This window comes from Peromyscus californicus, unplaced genomic scaffold (genome assembly GCF_007827085.1).
Source record: "Peromyscus californicus insignis strain IS unplaced genomic scaffold, ASM782708v3 Scaffold_10__1_contigs__length_136768540, whole genome shotgun sequence".
Lineage (NCBI taxonomy): Eukaryota > Metazoa > Chordata > Mammalia > Rodentia > Cricetidae > Peromyscus > Peromyscus californicus.
Genome location: NW_026294391.1, coordinates 32,802,695 through 32,817,040, shown reverse-complemented (window position 1 = coordinate 32,817,040; position 14,346 = coordinate 32,802,695). Strand labels below are relative to the sequence as shown.

The following is a 14,346-nucleotide window of genomic DNA, read 5'->3' as shown; positions in this document are numbered from 1 at the left end:
ATGGGAAAATACTTGTTAATACACTGTCAACTTGAAAGTATAGCTTACTAGTTTGTATATCATTTTTCAATAAATCACTACTTCATTAACCTGCTTTCTATAATGAACCTGTATTTCTCTTTTCAATATGAAAATATTCTCCCAATTACAAAAACAATTTGTCCTCCAAATTGCATTATTCTATTTTCTTCCAATTCTACAGTTTCCAGACAAACTCCTGATTACTAACCTTTTTGCTAGGTATTTCCATAACGGAAAAGAGGTGACCTGTACTGGAGAAGTGCACATTCTGTAAATTGCATGGTGCTACCTGTGCAATGTATCTGGTGATACATGAAACCTAAAAAGAAATATTAAAATCCATTAAATTTATTAAACAAAGTGGTTGAAAGGTAAGAAAGGAATGCTATGAATAAGGTCTGAAAGTTAGGGACCTAGAAAAGATAATAGACTTGCTGGACATGCTGCTACACATCTTTAATCCCAGCACATAGTAGGCTGAAGCAGGCAGATAGATCTCTGTGAGTTCCAGGCCAAGCTGTAAGCCCTTTGTAAAAAATGTGAGTCTATGTGGGTGAGGACTGGAGCTTAAATATGCCCAATGGCCTTGGGTTGGATCCCCAGGCCCTCTATCCCCACAAATAAAATGAATCCAGAATGATGAAAAACAGTAAGCTACTACTACATACTTTAGTTGAAATGTTTTTCTTTCTTTCTTTGCTTTCTTCTCCATCCTTCTTTTTTCAGATGGGTTCTCAGGTGGCTCAAACTAATTCCTGATTCTGTCTCCACTTTCCAAGTCCTGAGATTGCAGGTGGATGTCACCATTAGCAAAGCACCAAATGCTTTCTTTCAAGATTTCCTAAAAGCACATAGAAACTTGGAGAATTCTGCCAAACACTAACAATGGGTAGGAGAGATAGCTCTGTAGGTTAGAGGGCTTTCTCTGCAAGCTTAAGGATCTGTCTGACTTCAGACCCTGGCTCCCATGCTAAAAGTTGGGTGTGTCCATGCACAGCTGTAACTCAAATGCTGTTGGGGGTGCAGACAGGAGGATCTCTGGGGCTTGCTGGCTGCAAGCCTAACTTCATATTTAGTGAGAGACTTTGTCTCCAGGGAATAAGGTGAAGAGTCATAGAAAAGAACATCCAATATCCTCCTCTGGTCTCTACATGGACATGCGGCCTCCCTCCACATGCATACTTTTATAATAATATAATAATATCAATATAATAATATTAACACATATCAGACAGACAGACAGACAGACAGACACACACACACCACTAATGAAATGTGGCTGTCCTCCTTAAAGCAAACATTTCCAAAATGATAAACATGGGTACCTTACCTAAAAGATTTCTTTCTGAGGCCTGTAGTAACTGTCATATACAAATTATATAAATGGAAATGGAAGGCCACTTTTCGAATTAAGAATTTAAGAACAACTAAGATCTTACTTTATGTAAAGGGGACATTTCTATAGAAAAAAATGTACACTAAAAAAGTCAATTGCTTCTTGGCCTTTTTGGCTAAGATCAAGTATAAAAATATAACAAGACACAGATGATAAACATAAAATGCTGGTTTACATGTGTTCTTTTATTGCTAAACATCAAATTCTGACAATTATTATACCATCAAGTTAAGGCCTAAAAATTAATTACAGCTCACTCAAAAGAGTTACTGAAAAAATATCTGTGTGCCACTAGTATGTGGATGCTCAATAAATACCAAGGACACAAAGATGACAGAGAGTCACATCACTATGAAGCATATGTTTACAATTGGCTGTTAGCACAATGACCTAGAAGTGATTATCAAAAAGTCAAGTTTAACTGTATGTTTCTTCAAACTGAGATGCTGAAAATAATATATACATTCTTTACAATTACAGATGACTAAAATAAAACCCTTAAAATGTAAACAATGCAGAATAGGAACACTGAGAATAAAGTCTTACTGTTGAACAAAGTGACAACACAAAGATACTTCTTCAAATCACCAAAATAAATCATTTTTCCAATATAATTAATTTTTCTAATTGCTCTACAGAAACCAAAATGGATTTTTCCATAAAGATCATAATACACCAGTGACATAAAGATCTTCCAAGTATTTTTTATGTTAACATATATATTTATATATATATATATACAGTAAATATTCAACAATCCTTTTTACAGCTTAAATAGAAGCATGCTTTTTATCCATAAATAAACACTAATCATCGTCCATTCAAGCACATTAAGCACTTCTGAGATCTCATGCACTGTGCAGGGAGACAAAGCTGAGTATGAATGACACAGTCCTCACAGTAGACGAGCCCACAGTGAAGCTGAAGAGACAATATGTAACATCTCCTTTCTTAATCAATGAAGCCATTTGTATACAAATCTGCTGGACTTCCAGGAGGACAGAAGGTCCCACACCCTAACCCTACAGATTAGCTGATAGAGGTGTTCAGCAGCTAATATGAAATGAGGTTTTCTTTTGTTGTTGCTGTTGCTTTCCGCTCAGAAAATGAAGTTAGTGGATAGAATTTCCTCTTATTAAAGTATTTTCAAGGCCTATGGGGTAGTTCAGTGGTAGAGTGCTTCCTAGCATGTGAGGCTATGCTGGGTTCAAAAGTACCACACGAAACAATAATTGTTTTCCTCAGTATTGAAAAAAATGATTTACACACATACATTTTCATTAGCAAACTGCTTAATGCATGCGATCAAGTTAATTATGTGAGTATTCACGGCATTCTCTAAGCTTTACCTAAAAAGGTCTGTGCATTTTTTGTATGCAAATACATTTTGGTCCTGAGTGACCACAGAAGACAGCAAATGCCATATTTTCTGGGATAAGTAAAAATTACTAAATTTGTATGCTTTTAGTACTGTTAGCAACTAATGGCCCATCATTCATAAAATCTCAAAATGATATTTAGTGGATGATTCCTATTAAAGAATGAAGGCAAATTTGTAATAAAGTCTAAAAATTTCTAAAAATTGATTTAGAAGTTTTAGGCGCTTAAGATGACTAATGTTCTGAAAAAGGTAACCTCATGAAGTACCTTACTTTAGGAAGGAGGTATATAGCTGGTTAATAATGAATGAATCATTGTCTTTTGTTACTTCTAATGTGTGTGTTTCATCAAATGTATATTTTTCATGAAAGAAACAGTATGTGCATATATCCCTAAGACTAACAGCTTCACTGACCAGCTAATTTTCTGAATTTCCCAGGGTTCCACGGTTGCCCACAAGACCACCTGCGGTTCTTTAGGGCTCAAGAGTCTGTTCCTAGACTGGGAAATCCACATTTCTCACTATCTTACCAAGTCTTTGTGTACTCACAGAGGTAGCTTAGGGGGAGACAGAAAACAAAGAGTAGGTGTTTAATCCCCCAACAGAGAAAAACATACTAGATGCTGGTGAGGACAGAGTATGGCTCAGGGTTGAATGCTGTTGCAGCATAAAGGAAAAGATCTACCCTGGAAGAGTTCCAAGCTGCAAAACTCTAGAAAGTGGTGACTAGATTTGCTGCAGTGTCTGCTCTGTTGTGATCTGTTAGAGGACTCAGCTTAGATCTCAAATTCACCTCTAACTGCCTGAGCTCACATGCTGCTGTGGGAGATCCTTCCCGCAGCATACTCTATAGAACAAGGCTAGTGTGTTGTGAGGGTGTGAAGATACACTGTGAAAAAGACGATACTTGTGCAACGAAACTGTCTCATCACATCACAGGCCTTATCTACTTTCATCTTTACCCATTTACTTGGTATCACTTGCACAGAGTTTTTGCTTTTATGTTAGCAGATACTTTCATAGAATTTCACTGGTTTAATTGTAATTCAGACCTCAGTATTCAGAGTATACAATAATACACCATTAAACTTTAAAATACTTTTCAAACAAGGTAAAGACAAGCATTATAAAACCAAGAACACTTGCTTAATCTTCCATTTAACCAAAATCAAGTCTCCCTAAATTTTTAATGATGAGTGTGTGTATGTGTCTGGTTTTTTTTTGTGTTTTGTTTTGTTTTGTTTTGTGTGTGTGTGTGTGTGTGTGTGTGTGTGTGTGTGTGTGTGTGTGTGTGTTTTGAGACAGGGTCTTGCTATATAGCCAGTGCTGTCCTGGAACCCACTATGTAGCTAAAGATGGAAGACCTTGAATTTATGATCCTTTTGTGTAGCCTCCCAAACACACACAGGCAAGTGTTGGGATTATAGGTGTGCACCACCACATCACCTTAATGGCACTTTTCAATAAATTTTTTCCTGGGGCGGGGGATATAGCTTAATGGGAGAAAACTTGCTTAGCATTATGTAGAATAAGTGAGGCCCTGGCTTCAAACTCTAGTAAAACACACACACACACACACACACACACACACACACACAATTTTACCACCAGATTCTGCTTTCCCTTTTACTATTCCAAAATGCTATATAGTCACACAAAATGTTATTACAAGAATGAATTTTCACATGTTTACAAATTGTTCCACAAACATTCCAAGTTTGCACATTCAATCTTTAAACCTAGAACGTAGTTAGGACTTATGTTTTTCAATTCTTCCACTCCTTTTCTACTACAGAGTTTGGATTCTCTAGATATAGGAGGAGTTCAAAGATGTTGGCCAAGATGTTTTAAGGAAACACTTTACACTTCATACCTAGTAAGAATTTCAATGGCAACAGATATTGCCATGTAGCTGTACTTCATACATTCTGTTGGATGAGAGCAAATATTACCGTGCTGTAACCATCCAGAGTCCCAGTGTCACATTGGCAGCCAAAAGTACACTGCCACCAAGCAAGATGAAAAATCCTATCAGATCTTTGACGTCGTTGTCTCCAATCACTGAGGTAAGGGTAGCATCCAGGAAAGAGTTTAAAATCCATTGACCATCCAAGGCAAAGCAGGGCACTGCATTAACAATAGCTAGAGCTCCAGAAAGAGAAATCAGATACCTGGGTAAAGATTAGTTAAAGAGCTAGCTTTGAAGTGCAAGTGGAAATCATCTTTTGAGAAGTCAGAAAACACTGGACTAGGAGGTGAGATTACAGTAGGCTTCTCTATTTTAAGTCTCAAACATTCTTTTTTATAGCTCTATTCTTTGAAACAAATAAGTTAATATTACTTGGAAGTTCAAAAACTTTGAATAGAAAAATAAAGGCAAACTAACAAATCTACAATGGATTTAATGATAAAACAAACAGAAAGAAATGCAGGCCTAAGAAATAAAGGAAAAAGCTGCCAGCAATCTTAGGATCTTGTGCACACTAGGCAATGCTCTACTACTGAACTATGATGCCAGACCCCACATTGTTATTTTGTTAAATCTTGAAACTGGGTCTTGCTGTACGGGCTGGTGATATTCTTGTCTCAGCCTCCTAAGTGTTAGGATTACAAGCACGTACCAACACACCAGTCCCCAGATTACTTCAATTTTTTTTTTATATTATGTGTATATATGTGTGCCTGTGTAAATGTATGTGTACCACATGCATACAGGCCATGGAGGTCAGAATAGGTGTTTGGATCCCCTGGAATTGGAGTTATAGATGGTTGTGGGCCACTATGTGGGTGCTGGGAATGGAACCTGGGTCCTCCGGGATAGCAGTCAGTGCTCTTAACCGCTGAGCTGCCTCTCCAGCCCAAAATTACTTTTTGTTCTTGTTGTGTTGAGACAGGCTTTCTCTATGTAGCCCTGGCTGTCTTGGATCTTACTCTGTGGACCAGGCTGGCCTCAAACTCACAGAGATCTGCCTGCCTCTGCCTCTCAAGTGCTAGGATTAAAGGCGTACGCCACCACTGTCTGATTATTAATAAGCTCAAGTAGGGCGGGGCAGTGGTGCTATATGCCTTTAACCCTAGCACTCGGGAGGCAGAGGCAGGTGGATCTCTGTGAGTTTGAGGCCAGCCTGGTCTACAGAGCAAGTTCTAGGACAGCCAGGGATACACTGCAGGGCCCTGTCTCAAAAAAAAAAAAAAAAAACAAAAAAAACCCAAAAGGCTGGGCAGTGGTGGCGCACGCCTTTAATCCCAGCACTTGGGAGGCAGAGGCAGGCGGATCTCTGTGAGTTCGAGGCCAGGCTGGTCTCCAAAGCGAGTTCCAGGAAAGGTGCAAAGCTACGCAGAGAAACCCTGTCTCGAAAAAACAAAAAACAAAAAACAAAAAACAAAAAAAAAAAAAAGCAAAAAGCTCAAGTCGGGGAGAATTCATCATTTCACGAGTAATTGAAGCATCATCCTCTATAAACTTCTTGTAAATTAATTCTTGTAAATTAAGCTCTCAAGTTGTATTATGGGTTCCTTCCTTTCTGCACCTTTTTTATAGGTGTATTTATATATCTCTATTATATTTCCTGTATAACTATATGCTTTTGTGGGGCTAGAGACATGGCTCAGCAGAGCAGTGGTTGCTCTTGCAGAGGACCTGCGTTCAATTCCCAGTACCCACAAGGCAGTTCAGCATATTCAACTCATTTCTGTCGCCCCCTTCTGGCCTCTGTGGGCATTGCATGCACATAGTACACAGACATACTGAGGTGTCGTGGTGGAAGTGTGCTCCTTGGAACTCTGAGGAAAACTGAAGCTGGCAAGCAGTGGAGACATGAAGCTCCTGTAAGGAGAGTCCACCCTCTCTGCGTGTTTCAGGCACTTCCTTCCTGGGAGCTAAGTTGTTGTAATGCCTGCCCACTGCTCTTCCCACAGTCCTCCTTTCTGTATCTTAACCTTTCTCCATACCCAATCGAGTTTTCTTCACTGACTTTTCCCTCATATGTAAAACCTAATCTCTTTCATCTTTAGTCTCATTTTCAGTTGTAAGCAATTAAATGATAAGGCCTCTATTTGTAATGCTCTGCTCAAGGTAAAAATGATGAAGCCTCAAATAACGCACTTTTAAAGTATTTTTCAAACCAGAAAGGATACTTGACAAATGTCTCCACAATCACTGGCAGATCTATGCTTAGAAAGTTGAAACGTGGGATAAAACTCGTGATGCTCACTAAAAATGAAAAACAAGGAGTAATAAATGTTATCCATATCAGATAAGCAATAACACTATAGATTTACCATATGGTCAAAAATTGCACTACTCTATTAAAATGGGTGAGCAAACCTTCCTTACACATGTATAAGCAAGCTATATACCTTATATATAAGGAATCAGGGCCAGACCTTTAATTCCATTACTTGGGAAGCAGAGGCAGGAGGATCTTTGTGAGTCTAGCCTGGTCTATAAAGCAAGTTCCAGGTCAGTCATGGCTATACAGTAAGACCTTGTCTCAAAACAAAAAAAAAAAAAAAGGAAAAAAAGAGGGATAGAAGGAGGAAGAGAAAGCAGTTAATAAGCATCTACTAAGTATAATGGATTGAAAAAACTCATGTCCCAATGTATACTTACGTTTTGAGGTTACAGTTAGATAAAACAGACTATAGACCAATTATGACTACCAAATATAGTGTGACTTGAAAATATAAGTTATATCAAAAGCATTTTCATCTTTTCAAAGAGGTGTATTCTAAAAATTGCACTTGTTCCAACTATTATGCTATTTAAAATGATTGCTTCTTTATTGCTAAGATAAAGATTAACATGAGGGAATCTTTAAAGTCCCCGTACTCTGTGGATTCCATTACCCTGTTTTGGTCTAAAATGTATCCAGTCATTAGGCAAAACTCACAATCCATATTTCTAAATTAACCCCAACTAGAACCATTTCTTCATTTATTGAGAATATACTCAATAGCTGCCTGGAGTCACTTAACATCAAACCAATAAACAAGGAAAATGATGCAGGCTGTCTCTCAATATATAACTATAAGACAGGTCACATGGGGTGGAGCTCGCCTTTAGTCCCAGCACTCGGGAGGCAGAGGCAAGCAGATCTCTGAGTTTGAGGCCAGCCTGGTCTACAAAGTGAGTTCCAGAATAGCTAGGGTGACAGAGAGAAAAACAAAAAAGAACAAAAACTATGAATCAGTTTTGTGTGTGGTGCTGCGTGCCTTTAGTCCCAGCATTCAGGAGGCATCGGCAGGCAAATCTCTATGAGTTTTAAGGTGTGCCTGGTATATGTAGCAAGTTCTAGGCCAGCCAGGGCTACATAGTAAGTCTCTGACTAAAAACAAAAACGTAATAAACAAGAAGAAAAGCCTTTTAAAGAATAGCATAAAATGCAAATATTCATCTACTGATAAATGGATAAAGGAAATACGGTCAGTCAAGGATGAACCTTGAAAACATTATGCTACATGAAATAAGCCAGTTGTAAAATATTCATTTTATATGAAACTTATAGAACAGACACATTTATAGAAACAGAAAGTATATTAGTGGTTGACAAAGGCAAGGGATGTTCATGTTGGGCTGGGGATAAACCTCAGATGGTAGAATGCTTGCCTAGCATGTATGAAGTCCTGGGTTTTATCCCCAGAGCCATATGAAACAGGGTGTGGTGATGTACCCCCTATAACCCCAGCACTCAGGAAGTGATAACAGGAAGATCAGGAGGTCAACATTGTCCTCAGTTATATAGGGAGTTTGAGGCCAGTCTTGTCTACATGAGACCTTGTCTCAAGAGACCTTGTCACATTCATGAGACCTTGTCACATTCATGTGCCATGCACTTTTATGTATTCTGGTAATCTCAAGAGCTTGCAGCTCTTGCCACTATTTTGGAGAGGTTGGAAACATTTTATGACCTTGTGGAAAACATCAGAGATTATCTGACTTGGGCAAAAATTATAGGGAAGAAAAAAGAAATGCCATTCTCCATAGGCTAATTATTTTTCTTCTACTTTAACTCCACTTAATGCATAAGAACAAGTTAAAACTTTGATTGATAAGTGATCAAATTTATAATAAATGGAATCAACACAAGGATTTATATTGAGTTCTTGCAATTGAGAATATATATGAACTTCATGATTTTTAAAGAGTCTATTCCCATAATACCTACCTGTGTAGTGAAGATGCAGTGGATGCCCTACATACAGCATATCAATTTGAGGTGGATGTTTCACTTTTATTAACCGAGTGTGAGTCTCCAACGATGGTACTATACAGAAACTGGGACTTGAGCTGGTTTTGCAATCTTTGTTGGTTCTACAAACTTGAGTAGCTTCAACTGCTTTCCGGGCAGGTAGACATGTATGCTAAAAATATGATATTAGTCAATATTAAAAAATTATTTATTAACATGAAAAATCTAGGTTGCATTCCTTCATGTTTTTCTCATCATCCAGCAGATTAGGAATGACCTTCATATAAAAGGAATGCTATTGATGTGCACCTACTATAAATCAAATATCAATATTCCATGTTTGCTCTGTGGATATCATACCACTATAATTTAGATTCTCAGATAAAATGTGATATCTGAAACATGAAGGTCTTAATTAAATGACACAAAGTAAATAGAACAAAGAAAGTTTTATAGCTTTTGTTTTGGCTTTATCTATTTATTATAGTAACTATGTCAGACAAGCAAGATTGCCTTGGGGGCAACTTACCAAACGCTTATTAAAATTATTTCTGTAGGAAAAACACACATCTGTGAGGCTGTGATTGTTACAGCATTCAGTAGACCCATCTAGTCGTTTGTATGCTAAAAAGAAACACAGTACTCATTAGAATCGATTTACATAGAAGTAAATTTGTTAAAAATTCTGCTTTTTAAAGACAAAAACAGTAAGTAGAGTGGTATATAAATCTGGAAGCAACTGATAATGCAGTATCTAGCTTGACAGCTACTGGCTATAATTTAATTTTATAATATTAAAAAGACCCAATTTGAAATGAAAAGCTACAATCAGGTGTTGGCATTAGTATAGCTCAGTTGGTTCAGTGTTTGTCTAGCACACATGGAAGACTGGGTTTGATCCCTGGCATCCTATAAACCAGGCAAGGTGGCACACACATATAATTCCAACACATAGAAGGTGAAGGCAGACCAGAAGTTCAAGCTCATCTTCAACTAAGTACTGAGTTAAAGACCAACTTGGGTTACATGAGACCTTGTCCAAAACATAAACGAAAAGCAGACAAAGCAGCTGCACTTACCCCAGGTTAGGTGTCCCTATAAACTGATCCACCCATAAAGCTAAAGCTAGAGTGAGATTTAAGTTCTGTGATAGTAACTCCAGGCTCTTTCTGAAGTATATAGTGAAGAAGGGCCTGTCTACCAACTTCTAAAAAGGGCCATTTGGGAGTAAGGGACTCTGACAAATGTTTCAACCTTAAAGAATCAGATTGGTCACTAAAAAAAAAAAAAAAAAAAAATCTTAGTATTAGTGAACAAGAGAATACCAGACATCTGGACTTCTCCCAATACCATACAAAACAAAGCACTGAGCATTACCTATGAAATACTTTAAAGGGAGGGAGGGAAGGAGAGCGAGAGACAGAGACAGAGATAGACAAGAAGGGAAGAGAGGGAAAGAATCCTGAATCAAATCAAGCCTCTAAATTTGAAAAAGACTACGTAAAGTTTGAGAAAACAAGTGACTCAGTTTCAATAAACATGACATTTCCAAAACAAGGGGTACTGAGATAAACTGAAGAGATTTAGAAGGCATAGTAACACCCTAACATTAAAACAATAGCTCAGTGAGTAAAAGCGCTTGTCACCCAACTACGCAAGACTGATGGCCTGAGTTTCATCCCTAGATCCCACAGAAAGGCGGAAGGAGAGAAACAACTTCACAAAGTTGTCCTCTGACTTCCATACATTAGCAGTATCCCCCCCACACATATATGCACACAGTAAATAAATGTAGAAATAAAGAAAATGTTTTATAATAAAAGGCTCATGGATATATGGGAGATTAAATCTGAAAAGAATCTGGGAGGTGACCTTTTCAGAGGTAAATAAGTTTAGCCTTCTCACCTGCTGCACAGGCCAACAAATGTACTTCCCAGGTCTTTTTGGAAGTTGAGACAACTTTCCCTACATTTCTGCTAAACAAAACACACTAAAGAACACTACCCCAGATAGGTCTGGACATGTTAGCATCCATACATGGCTACTAGAACTGCTTCTGTTTAGGTATATTTTAGTGAGAAAAAGGAAGGAATTCTTTTTTTTTTTTTAAGAGATCTACCTGCCTCTGCTTCCCAAGTGTACCACCACCTTGGAAGGGACTCTTTTAAATGTACAGAGGGCTTTGCCTTTGCCAATTTCTTTGGATTTGTTTTCATTTTTCCTTATTGCATGTCTGTGTATTATTACAGAATTACTATTATGCAGCCAGGCGGTGGTGGTGCACTCCTTTAATCCCAGCACTCAGGACACAGAAGCAGGTGGATCTCTGTGATTTCAAGGCCAGCCTGGTCTACCTAGTGAGTTCTAAGACAGCTAGGGCTGTTACACAGAGAAACCCTGTCTCAAAAAACAAACAAACAAAAAAAGAATGCTTATGCGTTGATCTTATTTCCTTGGTTGTTAGCTATTAGTTCTTTATCTGATCATACAACAGCATATACAGGTTTAACTCAGTGTTTATCTAGCACCAAAGGAAAAAACAATGCTTCTGGCAAGAATTGTTTCTTATTATGTTTAAAATATTAGACATAGCTGGGAGCAGAAGAGATGATCTCCCCAGGAAGAGCTCATCAATAGGTTGTCCAGTGCTGAAGGATCAGCACTAAAACCATGCATGTAACATTATACGGACCAAACAGGTTATATTTAAGAATATATATTATATACGTATACATCTATTCATGCAATAACAGTGAAAAAAGAGGCCATGAATTTGAAGGAGAGTGGGAAGGGGTATATGGGATGGTTTTGAGAGAAGAAAAGGGAAGGGAGAAATGTAAGTATATTATAATCTCAAAAATGTTTTAAATGCTTAAAATTTAGACTTAAATTTAGGTACAATTATGTGTCTACACATGTGAAAATATACTACACTGGTGTATTTACTAAAATGTGGTTAATTAATTATAGTTGATGGTTGTTTTGATTTTTGGTTTTGGTTTTGGTTGTAGTGGGGATTGAACCTTGGGCCTCATGCAAGGGCAGGCAAACACTCTACTACTGAGCTACACACTCAGAGTCCATACTGTTGAGCATGGATGTTGATTTGACACATTTTTGTTTGTTTGTTTTTATTGCGAGACAGGGTTTCTCTCTGTGTACCCTAGCTGTCCTGGAACTCACTCTCTGTAGACCAGGCTGGCTTTGAACTCAGAGATCCTCCTGCCTCTGCCTCCCAAGTGCTGGGATTAAAGGCGTTCACCACCACATCCAGTTGATTTTACACATTTTTAAAATTATTATTTTTCTGTGGTACTAGAGATGGAACTCGGGTCCTTGCACAGGTTATACAAATCTTCTATCACTTGAGTTACATACTCAGCCCAAACAAAAGTGTTCTGAGTTCTAAAAGTCAAATATAATATTATAAAAGAAATTAGAAGTTCAACAATATATAATACAGGAAACAAATACCCAACATACCAAGAAGAATATCTATTAGTTTGAGCCTGTTTATTTTAATAGCTTGCTTTAAAACAATTGGAACAAAATAAATCAATAGGTCTTAGGGTTAGTAATGGAAGGGACTGGTACTTGAAGCATTATGTTATATTGAGAAAATGCACACACCTCTAACTGGGAAGCTTAATTGTTGTAACGTTGATGCACTTATACAGTAACCAATTTGGGGCTCATATGCAATGGTATCTAAACATTCATTCCAATCTTGCACGTTAGTAACAGGGCAATCCTGAAGATGAGTGACAAGGTCTCCCACAAAAAGGCCTCGGGGTCCAATGGCAGGTGAATCCTTGGGAAGAAGGAAAATCAAATCAAGCAATGTATAATAGCAAGCTATAATCAATCTAAACTAACCATAATAATAGACACTGCACTAATTAAAAGTAGAATACTTTTTAACATTTTTATTAGTTCTTTGAGAATTTCACACAACGTATTTTGAACTTATTCACCCCTCCCTCAACTCCCTCGAACAACCCTCTCCACTCTCCCATTCCTTTCCATTCAGCTTAGAGTTTTCTTCAAAGTAGTATATTTTGAATAATGCATAAAATAATCCATCTCTAAATCCAAAATTTATAGTCAAACAATTTTAATTGCATTCCTCTGTTCACCAAGACTATGAAGTGTGTGTGGGGGGGAGAAGACATGAAGTTTGGGGGGTGTGACAGGGAGGTGGGGGTAGATCTGGGAAGAGTTAAGGGGAAGAGTGAATATAACCAAATACATTATATGAACTTGTCAAAGAATAGTATTTTTTAAATTAAAAAGAACCAAAACCGAATAAATGTGTACCTAATAAATATAAACAAATTCTGTCATTCTAAAAATAAATAAATAAGCTGGGTGTGGTGGCATACACCTGGAATCTCAGCACTGGGAAAACGGAGGGCTCCACAGTCAGACCCTGTCTCAAAATGAATACATTTTAAAAAAGAAAAGAAAGATCTGTGCAAGCCTTCAGGGGAACAACACAATAAAAGAAAAGAAAAGAAAAGAAAAGAAAAGAAAAAGAAAACCAGAATGAACAGAAACAGGAGCTGAGGAGGCAGCTGTTGGTAAGTGCTTGCTGTGCAAGCAAGAGGACCTGAGTTGGGATGCCCATAACTCACCCGCACACAAAAACATAGAGTGGTTTCTACCTGCGGAAGCAGACAGTAAGATCCCTGCGGCTTGCTGGCCAGCCAGCATAGTCAAATGGGTGAGCTCCAGGCTCAGTGAGAGACCCTGTCTCAAACATTAAGGAGGAGACCTTGAGAGATGGCTTAGTGGTTATAGAGCACTGGTTTTTCTTCCAGGAAACCCAGGGTTTGATTCCCAGCACCCACATGGTGGCTCACAACTGTTTGTAACTCCAGTTCCAGGGGATCCAAAACCCTTTTCTGGCTTCCACGGGACCTAGGCAGGCACCTGAGAGGTATGTGTCTGTGTGTGTGTGTGTGTGTGTGTGTGTGTGTGTGTGTGTGTGTGTACACATATTCACATTCATATGTGTGTATGTGTGTAGGCAAAACTCCCATACACATAAAATGATACAATTTAAAAAAATAAGTGTTCAAAGCTAGCCTACTCTACATTGTGAGTTTTAGGACATCTAGGGCTACATAGTGAGACTCTGTCTCAATAAATAAATGAATATTAGGAGAGAGCATTAAGGAAAACACCTGATATCGATCTCTGGCCTCCATACGCATCAACACACACACATGCACACACCCACTTGAATACCGATTATAAACACATAGAAAATACCTGCTAATTAAAATTCAAGAGAGATGGCTCAGCAGTTAAGCTGTTCTTCCAAAGGACCTGAGTTCGGTTCCCAGTACCCATGG

The 14,346-nt window shown here is 38.1% G+C and overlaps 1 protein-coding gene across 2 annotated transcripts in view; it reads right to left on the bottom strand.

Annotated features, from left to right (window-relative positions):
* Positions 1 to 1,581: 1,581 nt before the first annotated feature.
* The window catches only part of Mbtps2 (membrane bound transcription factor peptidase, site 2), a 46,571-nt gene continuing 33,806 nt past the window's right edge, over positions 1,582 to 14,346 (bottom strand). For both annotated transcript variants that reach the window (XM_052729792.1, XM_052729726.1), the window contains 5 exons: positions 12,620 to 12,800; positions 9,519 to 9,613; positions 8,966 to 9,161; positions 6,936 to 7,011; positions 1,582 to 4,969 (listed from right to left, as the gene is read on the bottom strand). In XM_052729792.1, the coding sequence (XP_052585752.1) occupies positions 4,747 to 4,969; positions 6,936 to 7,011; positions 8,966 to 9,161; positions 9,519 to 9,613; positions 12,620 to 12,800 (771 nt within the window). In that variant the 3' untranslated portion in view covers positions 1,582 to 4,746. The remainder of the gene's footprint in view (positions 4,970 to 6,935; positions 7,012 to 8,965; positions 9,162 to 9,518; positions 9,614 to 12,619; positions 12,801 to 14,346) is intronic.